This window comes from Haliotis asinina, chromosome 14 (genome assembly GCF_037392515.1).
Source record: "Haliotis asinina isolate JCU_RB_2024 chromosome 14, JCU_Hal_asi_v2, whole genome shotgun sequence".
NCBI classification, from domain to species: domain Eukaryota; kingdom Metazoa; phylum Mollusca; class Gastropoda; order Lepetellida; family Haliotidae; genus Haliotis; species Haliotis asinina.
In genome coordinates, this window is record NC_090293.1 from 31,662,378 (window position 1) to 31,677,720 (window position 15,343).

The window sequence follows — 15,343 nt, forward strand, 5'->3', positions numbered from 1 at the left end:
TCGGATTTAAAAAGGACCTATTTTACAATTCGTTCAATAAATATTAACTTTGAATATCCCTGAATTAACAAAATAACTTTGAATGAAAGCATTGGAATTGCAAAAATTCCTTTCAATATGTGATTGTCAGAACACTTGAATAGAATTACCTGATTAAGATATTTGCCGGCGAAGAAGGTGTTGTAACCCTGCGTCTTCAGGTACACCGGGAACGCCGAGCCTTCATTCATCTGCTGCCACTCCGGGCTGCTGCAGCCGCCGGTAACAGAGTTATTGATGCCATGGTGGTTGTGGACGTATTTGCCGGTCAGGATACTGGAGCGACTGGGACAACACAGCGGACTCGATACGTACTGAAATGGGTATTATTTACGTAATACGGTAAAGTACAATGGAAGTCGTCAAAACCGACATCTGTCCAATCCGGCATGTTGTAAACACCAGCATGACATCTCAGTCCCATCCGAGGATTAGGCATTTGTCATCAGCTCTACAATCCGGCACATTGTCTAAACTGGATCATTTCTTCGGGTCCGATGAGTGCCGGTTTAGACAGCTTCCACTGTACGTTCATGACGAACACGCATGTAACATGGTATACTGAACAGCAATAGAAACGCAACTCTGTTTCTTTTTGTCAGGTTTTTGAAATGGAAGACATAAACATGAACCATCGCGATTATATTTATGAGATTTCATGTTTTCGAAACGTTTGCTTTTGCTGTTCAGTATAGTTTTGTTCAGCCACTTGAAGGATATTTTTGTCGAAATTAATGAACAATGACGTAGATGTATGGCTATCAGTAACGTAGTTTTCTTATCTCATCAATTTCAAGACGGATAACAAAAGTCATTGAGTAAGTATGGCGTTACGCAGCTTTAGCTACTTTCAAGCAATGTCATAGTGGTGGGGTTACCGAGAGTTGCCTTCAAACAGCGTTACAATCTGACGAGTCGAGACCCCCAGAACCAGACTATCCCACCGCCAAGAGAGACTAAGGAGTCACAGTTAGAATCAGGGAACGTCAAGCCACGGAGTACCAGAAAGGTGCTTCATAATGTCTCCCACAGTTCGGAATGTCGGGAGGGGGCAGAGTACCAGACATGACACTCAGTTCACGTTCCTGGTAAAAGGGATGGGGGGGGGGGGGGGTAGCCTAATGGTTAAGGCGTTCGCTCGCTACGCCGAAGACCCGAGTTCGCTTCTTCACATAGGTATGATGTATGGAGACCACTCCTGGGGCTGGGGGGGGGGGGGGGGCGTGGCGTACCCGGGAGGGTGAGATAGCATTGAAACAGGAAACACGCGTCGCACGGAGTGGTGGTGTAATCGTGTTATTTGTTGTGCAGAGTTGCGTACCTTGAGGAAGTCTGTGGTTGTGGATTCGAATCCCGGCTACCCTCGATTCTTTCAAGGCTTGCAATCACCATGGTTGTTGGCTAAAACGTATATACGCTGCAATATTCCAGCAACTGTCGGCGGTCTGTAAATAATCGAGTCTAGACCAGACAATCCGGTGAATTGGGATTCTTGGGATTCCATAACATGTCATCTAACGTGATCCCGTTAGTCTCCATTTACGATAAGCCTCGCGATAATGAGTCTCATCCAAGAGATACTCGTTTTATTCCTCCATAATTGACACATTTTCTCTGATATAAACTGATATTAAGTGAAAACAGTTTGAAAACGGCGTCTAAACCCAACTAACTAGCGGCATATGGAACTGTGTACAATCCTCGGTGAGCTTGGAAATGAAATTTCGTGTTCCCTCTGATCAACATCTTCCCGATGCGTAGAAGTAAGGTAATTCCTGTTTCGGTCGTTATCGAACTAGACTGAAGTTATGGCTGAACTATAAGGACTCTTTGGATATTCCTGTCCAAATCACCAGAACGTGGTTCATAAACGCCATAACAACCGTTGTACAAATCTAGACTGATGACATGATCCACAGGTGCCGTCGGCATATTTTGCATAGTCTTTTCATAACTAAACTCTTAAAAATGTAGGGGAAGTGAACTTTGAAGTCTGGTAGAAAGAAAACCCATTGAGGAACGTTACATTGACATTCATCTTGTAAACGACTTGAAACTGAACTCACTCACACACTCATTCATCTTGTATATGCAGCATCATTTCACGTTATCACCACTCGCAAACACAATGCATGGAAGCACGTGCACAACGTGGGAGCCTCCTACACGTGCATGGGGTGTCATTATGAATCTTGCCGTTTTTCAGGCAGGTCGATAAATCACTGATGGCCATTTTTTCTGATAATTTTCTTGTATCTGTGTATGGTCAAGGTTATCAGGGGCAAATCACACACTACTGTAAATTGTAAACCTGAAATTTCATGTCACACTCCGGTCACCTAACAGGGGGGATAACTGAACGAACAGCTTTGCTTTGAATGAAATCCATGTGGTGATGCATTCACAAAACATCCATTATTATTGCAGCAACATTGATTCAGTCCCATATACCTCCCAACTCAGACAATCTTACACTGAAAGTAAAAGCTGGATGATGACAATGCAGATTTGCAACAGGCTTCACTAACGTACTCGCATTTAAGACCTCTAAAAGTAATTAATCTTCTGACCTGCCTCATAATAAGGTAGATCTGTGGACATGCCTCACAGGTATTTCGCAAGTAAAACCTCGAGAAGTGACTGATCTTTTGACATGTTTCTTAACAATGTAGATCTAAGCGCAAGTTAACCTCGAGCTGTGACTGATCTTCTAACGTGCTTCTTAACAATGTAGATCTATGAGCATGCCTCACTGATGTACTTTGCAAGTAAGACCGCAAAAAGTAGCTGATCTTCTGACTAGCCTCAAAATAATTTAGCTCTGTGCTCGGGTATTTTTGGATACAACGTTGTAATCTTTAAAACATGTACATGTGCAGATTCGGGACTCGCTGCGAGACAAACCGGAGTTTAATCACATCACACATTTTAATAGATCCCCTGTCGTATGTCTGCCATGTGACATGGACGAGAAACATCGTTCACTCGGCGTGATTGAGACTCGTTGATCAGTTACGTGTGAGCAACATCACATATAACATACACATTCAGTAAAAATATAACCAGAACATTCATTTAGAAAACTGTCCGAACAAAATTAAATTCCCCAAAACCGTACGAATTAACTTTTAATAATCAGTGGGGTAAAGATATATTTTCAGACGGAAGTCAGGTTGTTTTGTGGAGTTGATAAACGTGTACGCATGGAGAAATGGGGAGTCCATTTTCCATGTCGAGCCTTGTCAAGACCGATGGGTGGTATATATATTTTTGAACAACAATGCTTACGTCAGTTGGCCTAAATTTGCCAAACAGAAGACAAGTAAGCAGCCTAGTTTTACGCTTCTGAAAGATAGATTCCAGCACTGTCATGGCAGGCTAGCGGACACCAGAAATAGGTTTCACACATTGTACTCATGTGGAAATTCAAACCAAGGTCTTTGGCGTGACGAGCGAAAGCTTTAACTATTGGGCTACCCAACCACCCCATCAATATTATTCGAAAATGCTCTTATTGACACAGTTTCCTAATGTCACTATCATAAGGAATCTCTGGTTAAATATTACGAGGCAATTGCACACCCAGGCTCATCTTATCAACAGACCTATGAAAACCGGCTGGGTTAGATCGCATACGTTGCTGACCCTTAGAATGAGGGGTCGAATCCCGGATGGGACTCAATATAACAACGGTACTCCAACCTTAGCGTTAAGCCAGTCTTAACTGTATATTAAGGTATGAAAGTTACGATCACCTTAGCGCTGAGATCGCGTTGTCCAACGGCACCCTGGGGCCCCTTTCACAAAACTCTCGTAAGCCTAAGGTCTCGTAACTTTTCTCGTAGCATTCCTACTTCTTACGTTACGGTATAGGAGGAAGGATGCTACGAGAAAAGTTACGAGGTCTTAGGCTTACGAGAGCTTCGTGAAACGGCACCCAGGGCCCTGTTTCACAAAACTCTCGTAAGCCTAAGGTCTCGTAACTTTTCTCGTAGCATTTGTACCTGGCATACTGTAACATAGGAGGTGCAAAGGCTACGACAAAAGTTACGAGACCTTAGGCTTACGAGAGCTTCGTGAAACGAAGCAACAGCAATCCGCAATGTAATGATACTGTAACACCTAAAGTAATTCAACGTTGTGGGGAAACCACACAGGCGAATATTGACGTAGAGTTGTATTGGACACTGTCGAAACGTGTACGAAACGTTATCCTAATGAAAGATCACCATACAAAACATTAATGTCAGATTAGGAAGTCTCCCCAATTATACCATTTTGAATTTGACGCGTCCCGCAGAGTGCTATTTTGAGTATTTCGACAGTCATTCCTCGAGAATTGGTGACATGCAAACTTTATTTCCTGGCTGTGTAGTCGCATGTTTCTACCATGTAGGTATCTGACATGTGTCAAAGATATGTCTTTAGTGCTAACTCCCAATCCACCACGGCGTTAAACAACCTGTGGAGCACGAAGGCAACTTCACGACCTGAATGTGTGATGATGGTAATTCCAGTTCAGAGGTATTGTGACCGCATAATTTGTAGTTCTCGTTTTTGCAGACACTGGGGGGAACGAGGAAAAGAAATTGACGCCCCATTTTTTAAAAAAATTGCCCTTGCGTGAAAACATATTGATATTGATGACGAAGAGAATAACAGCATATAGTTATGGCCTGAATGAAAAGACTGGAGCGGATCCACAGCCAGTGTACACTGAATGTGTTCCAAGCGGATATAATCTTAAAGTGTTGTGTAAGGTTATAAACTCCTCCTTCGAATGAACCTATGAATACACCCTGCGCGTATAAGCTGTAAAATAATCATCATTGTGGCTTACAAAATATTCTTACAAATATGATTCTCCAAAGTAATAGGGTATCAAAAAAGCATTTAAAAGAACGTTCACATAGGGGTTTGTCAGTTACCAGCCAACAGCAAAACAACCCACGTCAATACAGCAAGGCATATCCTCGCCTTAATCACAATCTCCTTCGTTTATGAGGTAAGATTTACTTTGTTTTACTTACTTATTTGTTATTTTTATAGCATTTTCCTGCTGCAACATCCCTTTCAGCATATGCAGTTTGACATCCAATGGTCAGCAGAAAGAATTTAGAAAGAACTATATGGAACTGTTGGCAATCCAGCAAAAAGTGAGGCACAGCAACTTTGGTGTGGCATATCTGACAGTTTTTACACAAGGGTTTGGTGGCATCCAGTCCGAGACGAGTGATCAAGATGTCGACTCGGCTGTTTTGATTTGTTTTTCTTTTTTCACAATGATCATACACTGAACAGCAAAAGAAACGCAGGTTTCCCAAAATGAAATATCGTGAAAGTAAGCGTTCATGTTTATGTCTTCTATTTAAAAACTTGACATAAACAGAGCTTCGTTTCCTTTTCTGTTCAGTGTACTTTGAATTTTGCTTTTAGAGTAAGGATGATCCATAGACTGGTCCACAAATCTAGTGACAAGTCCCGAGTAGATCAATGTCCATATCACTCGACTCTGATTGAGTGGTAGCTCTCCAATTTATACTTATAGAGCTTGGTGAGAGGTCACAGACGCCACGAATTTGACCAGCTTAAGAGCTTGATATTGTATCAATTCAAACCGGTTACGTGCCGTTTGGGGTGTACTTAACTGTGGGGATTCAGTGCCTGTTTTATGACTAGTGCTAGGAGTTAGTGACCATGTGATCTCAGTCTATTACAAAATGTGTAGGTCCATGACGATAAATATTAGCTTACTGTTGACTGCTAAGTAGCTTTATTAAAGCTTGAGAATCTGTTCTTAAAGTGAACTGCAGATTTAATGATATAACAACACATCGGATGCCATTTCCCAGAATTCTGAGGTTGGGCCGATATTGTTCCCTTCTCTATGCCTAGTCTGAATAAAGAGGTGTACAGAAATTCAGCTAGCTTTTCCGAACTTTTTGGTTGTTGGCATCATTCTCATAAAGAAATCCCAGCATGCCGTTTGCCAATTTGTTTCTTTGTCAGTGTTGTTTTCCACGTATTATCACATTTGCCCTTGGGCCTGCCAGTGCTTGTCGCATTAGTATTACTGGACGTGAGAACAACAGTGTTGTTACCTTTGTCACCTGACCCTTGGGTTTGCCAGTGCTGGTCCCCTTAGAACTGATGACTGTGGGTTTGTCTGATATAGTTGACTCTCCATGTTTGTCATTGACCTTGACCTTGGCCTTGGTCAGGGCCGTGCTTTTGCCCTTTGCACCATTCAGTACGTCATGTGTGTCTGTCCTGGAGTGTCCGTGCTTAGACTCGTTTATCTGTTCTGCTAATGGATAAGGACGGATGTCCTGCATCTTCAGACCTGCAGGTTTTGCAGTATCGCAAGCAGTCACATGTGTAATTTACAAATGCTTACACCACGTTCGCCGTCTTCCGTCTGCCCATAGCTGTGGCACTCTCACGTTCGAAAAATCAGCAAACTGACGAGCTTGTTACACATTTACACACGTTACATACAATATACATTTTAAATACTGAAAAGCCTTCCCCACAAGACATCACTGTGGTTCGCTGCAGGGCTCTAGCGACAGAGTTACGTAACCTGTGGTTTTGTTGGCGGGCGAGAGTGAAGGAGGGGGCATTTTGAGCAACTTTTAATCTCTCAGTATTAATTAACCACGCGTGTTTTTGATAAAAAAGTGGTGTTCTGCTTAAGACTAAGCACAAATCTTACATATGTAATGGTTAAAAGAGTTCAAGAATTGTGAGTTTATTCGTTCTTTAATACGATAAGTGTTGTTGATAGTGGGATTGTGCTGTTGCTAGGTTTCCAGCTCCAGCTCGATTCGAGCCACCAGGTACTATCCACGCTGCATGTCCTTTTAGAATATCCGTGGGTTGAGTCAACTACGTTAACTCGGTCTTTGGTCCTTGTCTCCTTGTCAGTTCACTTCTTGGCGTTCCTGGTGCACAAATCATTACTCATATCTAAGGGAGACTGACTGGTTCCAGGGAACCGAAATCTTCCATCCACATCTTCCAGACATGGCTGCTAGGATTTTATCTTGATCACAGCTATTTTAGGGGGATTTTAGACTCTGTTTGGTCTTCCAGGACCGGAGGGGGTTCAGTTCCCAGTTGCGCATATCCTCTAAGGAGCTGTTACAGACCTGAGAGCTCGTCATTCAGATTCCAAGTACATGTCTGCTTAAGGTGACTTTCTACTTGCTCTGACAGACTGTCCCGACCAAAGAGCAGCAAAACCTATATGGCGTTAGGAACCTGACTTGGCGACCTTTGTTTCCCAAACCACATCCTATTAAAGCCCCCTCCCCACCACACACACACACCACACACCAAACACCACACACACACACACACACACACTCACACTCACACTCACACTCACACTCACACTCACACTCACACACACACACACACACACACCACTCCTGTATACTTGTTATGTGAGTAGACACGGCTTCTTTTCCCTGCGTTAATATTTTTCTTATGCACCTGGGTGGGAAATAGAAACACGTTCTTTCCATGTCTCCATGACGTGTGTACTAAGAACAGATCACGGCCCTATCAGAGGACGTCATAAACCCCGCCTGAATCATCTGTGGTGGGCGAGGAGCGTGACGCACAGGCAACATCGCCACTAGGTACGACATCCAGGATGTTTTGTTTTTTTGTTTGTTTGTTGTTGTTTTTTGTTGTTGTTTTTTTTCAAAATTGATCAGTCCACTCAAAAAGAGCATCAATTTTTTGGTAGGTTTCTCAAGTGTGAAAAGTTAACAAGAAATACCGGTCTGGGGCTATCGTGTATGTTAAAGATGTGAGTCAACGTTCATTTCTGTAAAGGAGTATCAAAGCGTGATAATAACCCTCAGTACTTTAACTGAGAATGAACTTCAGTTTTTATATGTATTCTGAAAAGTGCTATGAATTTTTATGTGATTTGAACATTCATTTTTGTAATGACGTATCAAACCGTCATAACAATAAGCAGCATGTTTTCTGAGATTTTACGACAAGAAATTTGACTTTCAGCTAAACGATCGTATACGAAACAACGAGGTTTTCGTGCTTGTAGTGTTAGAGATCAGTCACAGGTGTCAGTCAGTTACACCCAAGGTTTAAGAAGTTTAGGACATTTTCAGTTCTTGAAAGGTAAGTTAGCACCGCAGCCTTCTGTCACCCGTGAATATTCGTGAGCCGTGAAACGACTATAATTAACAAACGAATCAAGCCATTAGTTCTAAAGAGGTGGATACCAGTGGGCGATCCAACCGAAAGTTTTAGACAATATGGCACAACATCTGTGCTAAGTGTTCCATTGACAGCAGTCAGTATTAGACAGCTGTACAGGTTCTTAAACGCCCATGTTCATAACGTGAGTCACTGCACGATTGACCTTGATTTTCCGGTTCAATGTTAATGGTTGAAACGTGTGGACGATGAATGTATATCAATCAATGCTCCAGCGAACTCAGAGGTGGAGGAATGTTGATCCAACACAAGGAACGCATAGGACAAATAGGCCAATAACACCTACTTAGCAACGAGCAAACACTTAATGCCCTCTCCTCGGTCTATTACACATATGGTCCTATGTCCAGTGCCGAGTTCAAAAATCAAATTCGGCAACTCTTGTCACAAAGAATCTGGGTGACCGTGTTAGCTGCGAGTTTCCAGGACTTAGATCATGTATCACACTCACACAAACTAGGCATGGGATTGCGTTTGAAATTTGTCTCTTTGTACCTTGCACTATATGGGTACCCGTAAGGCCAGATGGTTATATAACTGAAACGTGTGTAGATTACCCTAAACCAGTTGTCCAAGTATTTCTTTTGAGGAGCGATGGAGACGGCGATTACATTTTACAAGAAAACCGGGGTGTGTGGTAGCGAAGTGGTTAAAGTGAGTGAGTTTTGTTTTACCCCGCACTCAGAAATATTCCAGCTGTATGGCGACGGTCTGTAAATAATCGAGACTGGACCAGAAATCAAGTGATCAACAGCATGAGCATCAATCTGTACTATTGGGAACCGATGACATGTGTCAACCAAGTCAGCCAGCCTGACCACCCGATCCCGTTAGTCGCCTCTTACGACAAGCATAGTCGTCTTTTATGGCAAGCATGGGTTGCTGAAGGCCTATTCTACCCCGGGACCTTCATAGGTCGTAGTGGATAAAGCGTTTGCTCGTCACGCCAAAGACCTCACATGGGTCAAATGAGTAAAGCTCATTTCTCGTTTTCTGTTCAAATGGCCCATGCTTGGTCACAGTATTGTAAAAGCTTTCGCTGTCAAAATGGGTCATACATATGGGCTGCATATAATTTTCAAAAATAAAAAAAATCCCATCTCCATTACAGTAAAGTCTCGAGCTGAAACATACCTCAGTGAGGTCATCTTTGGGTCCTTATGGTCACTTAAGAATGGGTGAGGGTGATGACGGTACCACAGTACACATATCGTTTCCAAGTCGATATATTTTGCAACGACCCGTGAAGGACCGGGGCAGAGTAGGTCTTCAACAACCCATGCTTGCGATTATAGGCGACTATGTCTGTCGTAAGAGGCCATCACTGGATTGTCTGGTCCAGGCTATTTACAGACCGGCACGATATATCCGGAATATTTGCGAGTGCAGTGTAAAATTCACTCACTATTTTGAAACCTCGTAAAATTGGACTGCTTTTTTTTTGCACCTCTTGCACAGGTGACACGACCCATCAAAGTTTGAACTCACTAGTGTAAATGTAGGTTATTTCAGTCAACTGTTCTAAACTAGATCTTACAAAATACTTCACACTGTTTAAAGGTACTGTTTACACATGAACATATCTTAGACAAATTTCGTAACGTTGAAAAGTTTATTGCTATAAATCCCAAACAAACCTTTACACCAGAGTGCAGCTGTTCACATGAACGATATTTACACATGCTGTACTACAACTTGAAGTGTGATTCTCGTGTTATCTGCATAAGTTTTGCATTTGGTACGCCCAAGTGAGCGGAGAAGTTCATCTTCGATGTAATCATGTAAAAATACATATTAACATATAGTGAGTGTTTTAAGCGAGTCTAAACTTAGACTGGTTGTATACTGGCCATGCGTTGCATTAGAAGACCGTGGCTCACGGATATATTATTATGAAATATGTGTGACCATTATTGTATTCGAATTTCAATTTTTCAAGACCACTGTTACTCACATTGCGGGTACATTGAAGAAAAACCTAAAAGAAACAATTCAAACTTAGGGGTGATCATAATGGGTTACCAGTATTGAAAAAGTCCACCTAACATACCCGAAATAGCACCCAATATGTATTTTTCATTTGTTTAACCCTCTTTTGTTATCAAATACCCAGGTTCCCATCATATACCCCATTTTGGTCGACATTGTTTTATGATTAAGATATTAGCAGTTCAATAATGAGTGATTATTACTTCGTCCCTTACCCACAAGAACAAGGAAGTGTCATAGAACTATCAAAAAGGCTTGATTTCTTTTCAGAAAATATTTTCAATCTTTAACAGAAATCCTTCGAGCTAAAGTTAAATTTTGGTTCCTTGCTGTTACGCGTCGCGGTCAAACATGATATGATCTCCAGCTGTATGGCGACCGACAGACTGTAAATTGTCATGTCTGGACCATACAAGCCTGTGGTTGACATCATGAGCAAAATCCCCGTAAGTAGTCACGACAGGCGAGACCTAAGTGACAAACAACGTTTCACACTTTTTCGAATTTTCCATGGATGTCAGTGGACAATAATTAACTAATAATCCTTGCAGGAATAACAAAATTAGGATCTAACCATTCCCAAAATAGCCAACTATTACTACAGTTTTGGAATCGTTCAGCCTGTTCCTTATAGACTCTAAATAAAAGTCGACATGCGTCCTGGTATCGATGTGCTTTCAAGCAAATGCATTATGTTTTATTTATATTGTATTTCTTTCTTCGTTCCCCTCGGTGTGTGGAAAGAAGCAAACTTTTGGTGTCCTGTCATGAATTATAAATAACAAGCTCACTTATTCAAATTCTTTCTACGTTCTCCACGAGTTGTATAACAAAGCCCTCTGCGCTTCCGTTGATGTCCACTCCCTTTCACGGATCCAAAGTCGTACACATTTGGGATGATGTGAATGGAGCGAATGGTATCAGCTTAACGTACCTTCCAGTTAAGTGATCCGTATTTAGTGTTGCAAGATGTTGCCACACTTTAATGCAAAGTTTATCTACAATATATTGCCAATTTACATTTATTTTTTATTAGTTACACACCGAATCGATGTAAGCAGCTGCCAAATATCTCGAAATTATCCGTCAATCACAAGGACATAAGTCGATCGCATTGTTGTGTACACGCGATTGTGGAAGTTTCCACCGGTATCATAAGGAAAATCGCCATATCGGTTATCGAACACATAAATATCATTGAATATGCGTATTTATCTGAATCAAAATACTGCTACAAGTACATGCATATTTCCAATGATTTTCACACATACACATGTCGTTCAATAAGAGAGGTTCGTTAAAAATATTTGGGAAAAACGAAGCGTTGTCAGTTTTCATCATTTAAAGTATTAACTGAGATAAATCTGTGAATGCACAATGACATTTAAGAGTCATGACTTTCGGTGCTGGCGATTAGATGCCTGATACCTGTGCCTGATTTCGGGTTTAATGGTCTAGTCGGACTGATTTTTGTTAGAAAGTAGCCAGAAGGAATATTCACTGGATTCAAACTTTCTCAGAATGCAATGTTTTTAGGATCAATGTAAAATAAATCTATGTTTATCGGAGAGAATCCACAATGTCTGGAAGGAAACATACATGCACGCTTAACCGGAACACGCGTTTGATTTTTTACTGCTCTAAGTGCATTGCTACACTTTTAACACACAGTTGCTGATGACAGAAGAGAGTCTGTCAGATGTTTAAAGCAATAAAATACATTTGTAAAATTCGCGCATGGACGAATCAATCTCAGAAATCATAAAACAGTTATTTCAATTTGCTCTTCCGTGTCTGAAATTATTGCGCTCTACATTTCTGAAAGAGTCTCATTGTTCAGGCTTGGTATAAAGTTCTTGAAAAATTCCCATAAATAATGTATATATTTTTTGGAACATTACCAGTGTGTGTAATAAAATTTATATAAGGATGTTATTTCAATGACACTCCCGCCGTACTATCCCTCCGGGAATGTCAATCCATCATTTTTTTTCCTTGTATAAATCTGTTATACAATGACGTTGTATCAGTATGTATGATATCAGCTTTAATGTCATGACTATGTGTAGACAATGATAAACAAAGCATAGATTTGGTCCATGAGTCAGACCAGAATTCGATAATGGTTTGTCATTTCTATATTCACTAAGTGCACAGCCTTCTTATTATGGTTATATGACTTTGAAAAGTGGAGAGTGCCAGATAATATAAAGCACTAAGTACCAGACCGATATTTTTTATAACTGCAACAGTGAAACGATTTCCTATTCCTCGCTGGGATAGACCAAACTCAGTTACGTATCCTCGGTGAATTGCTTGAAGTCATGAAATTAACGGGACTTCGATGTCAGTTAAAAACAAAACCTACCACCCCTAAAAACTTTAATTTTAATTTTAATTTTAATTTTAATTTTAATTTTAATTTTAATTTTAATTTTAATTTTAATTTTAATCCAGAACGCACAAATCGATACAAAATTAAAATCTGAACTTCTTATATATGGTACAGTGAAATAACCAGTGCACAACAAGCATCATCTGAATTTGTTCATACATGGCATACATGACCGATCACTACACACAATTACAGATCTTTTGTTGCTCTATAAAAATGTTAAAATGATCACAGTCGTCTAAACTATGAACATATAATCCTAATCTTATCATATTTAACAGTACACTTTATTTTCAAAGTGTTAACCGAGCTGCTCTTCGCTGCCACGTGTCAACCAGCTCAGATCACCCGATTCCGTTAGTCGCTTCTTGCGACAAACATGGGTTAGAGAAAATAAATTCAAACCCGGATCTTCACGGGTCCAAACATGGATGAAGTATCAGACGCAATACATGCAGGCCTCAACACAGCTTCAGACAGGTGTAGTAGATTCGATGCCACGTGTCAACCAACTCAGACCACCCGATTCCGTTAGTCGCTTCTTGCGACAAACATGGGTTAGTGAAAATAAATTCAAACCCGGATCTTCACGGGTCCAAACATGGATGAAGTATCAGACGCAATACATATAGGCCTCAACACAGCTTCAGACAGGTGTAGTAGATTCGATGCCACGTGTCAACCAACTCAGACCACCCGATTCCGTTAGTCGCTTCTTGCGACAAACATGGGTTAGTGAAAATAAATTCAAACCCGGATCTTCACGGGTCCAAACATGGATGAAGTATCAGACGCAATACATATAGGCCTCAACACAGCTTCAGACAGGTGTAGTAGATTGAGTAAAAACATGTCGCTTTGATAAGGTCCTCTTTAGGGTTTGCATAACAATGACTGCACCTGGCACGACGCAACTCGACGTTATTAGAAGCAGTTTAGGAGGAACAGGTCAATGGGGGTCTCTCAAATCAAATGTACACAATCAAAGGTTGAATACACTTCCGAACAAAAAACTTCAACAGATGTTGATAATTCATCAAGATAAAGACCGACAAACATAGCGATAGGCGTTCACCTGTTCATGTTGACATGTTTTGACACTGTCAACATTATGGTTGGATCCCATGGAGCATGTCGATGTCTTTGTCTATTGTACACTTAATTACGCTTATACATTTCCTTATCTTTGATATATGCGCTTTGTTTTTCTTTTTCTTCCAAAGAGCCCTCAAGAGCATTTATGCAGCTGGAAACGCTTGTGCAATATGCAATAAATCTTGCACTGATTTATTGTTATTATTTATTCCCCACTTTTCCTAAGATATTACATTGATGGAAAGTATTGTCGTGATATATTATCATGATTAAATGTTTTGTCATCAGATATTATCATGATGGGAAGATTGTCATCAGATATTATCTTGATGGGAAGATTGTCATCAGATATTATCTTGATGGGAAGATTGTCATCAGATATTATCTTGATGGGAAGATTGTCATCAGATATTATCTTGATGGGAAGATTGTCATCAGATATTATCTTGATGGGAAGGTTTGTCGTGAGATGTTATCATTATGTAAGGTTTTGTCGTGAAATATTATGATATCTTGATGAATGGAATCTGCCGTCGTGAAATATTATGGTGGGAAGTTTTGTCATCAGATATTATCTTGATAGGAAGTTTTGTCATCAGATATTAACATGATGGGAAGTTTTGTCGTGAGATGTTATCATTATGTATGGTTTTATCGTGAGATATGATGATGGGAAGTTTTGCCATCAGATATTATCATGATGGGAAGTTTTGTCTTGAGATATAATAATGGAAAGTTTTGTTTTTTCATGGAAGATATTGGTGTGAAATATTATCATGTTGGAAAGTATTTTCGTGCTGGAAAGTATTCTCGTTGGATATTGTCATGCTGGAAAGTTTTGTCATCAAATATTATCAAATATCATTATTATATTATAATGGAAATTATTGCCGTATGATATCACCATGATCGAAAGCTTGATCATCAGGCGTTATCATTATCATTATACAGTTCACACATGGTGTTGTAAATGTGTTCTTCCAAGCACAAGACAGTACAACGTGGAATAGTTCAACATATGAAATGTACAGAAATTTTAAGCGGTTACACTAACCTGAAAGTCATGTATATGTTAAGACGAGTAAACAGAATCGAAACATTACTTTTATATATATATAAAACAGTATTACTAAGTTAAAAAGAAACGAAAGCACACATATTGACCGGACGAGTATGTCCGACACGGATTGGTGTTTAGAACACGAGTACCATTTTGCTCTTGATGTCGTGATATTAGTTCATGTGTATAAATATATGTTCAAATATGTAAAAATTTAAAACATAAAATTAAAATTTAATTTAAGATTCCAAATATGAATATTTACATTGTGCATTAAAGAAACGACAAACATCGTTACTTTTGGAATGATAATCCACAGAGGCATTGTAAGTCAGTGCTGTAAATATTTCAACAGCCTTCTTACGAATAAAACACCGTCGAAGTTTGACTTAACAGTAAGACACAGAGTCCTGAGAAACGGTTTGGAACGATTTGAAAGGAGATACACAAAACACACCCTTGTGTCAATTAATGTACCTAACAAATGTTTTATTTGGGATCACCCTTTCTGG

General features: G+C 40.2%; 1 protein-coding gene across 1 annotated transcript in view; it reads right to left on the reverse strand.

Annotated features, from left to right (window-relative positions):
- The window catches only part of LOC137261113 (N-acetylglucosamine-6-sulfatase-like), a 34,524-nt gene that overhangs the window by 15,605 nt on the left and 3,576 nt on the right, over positions 1 to 15,343 (reverse strand). Inside the window, exon 3 of the mRNA XM_067798797.1 lies at positions 150 to 353. Coding sequence (XP_067654898.1) covers positions 150 to 353 — 204 coding nt within the window. The remainder of the gene's footprint in view (positions 1 to 149; positions 354 to 15,343) is intronic.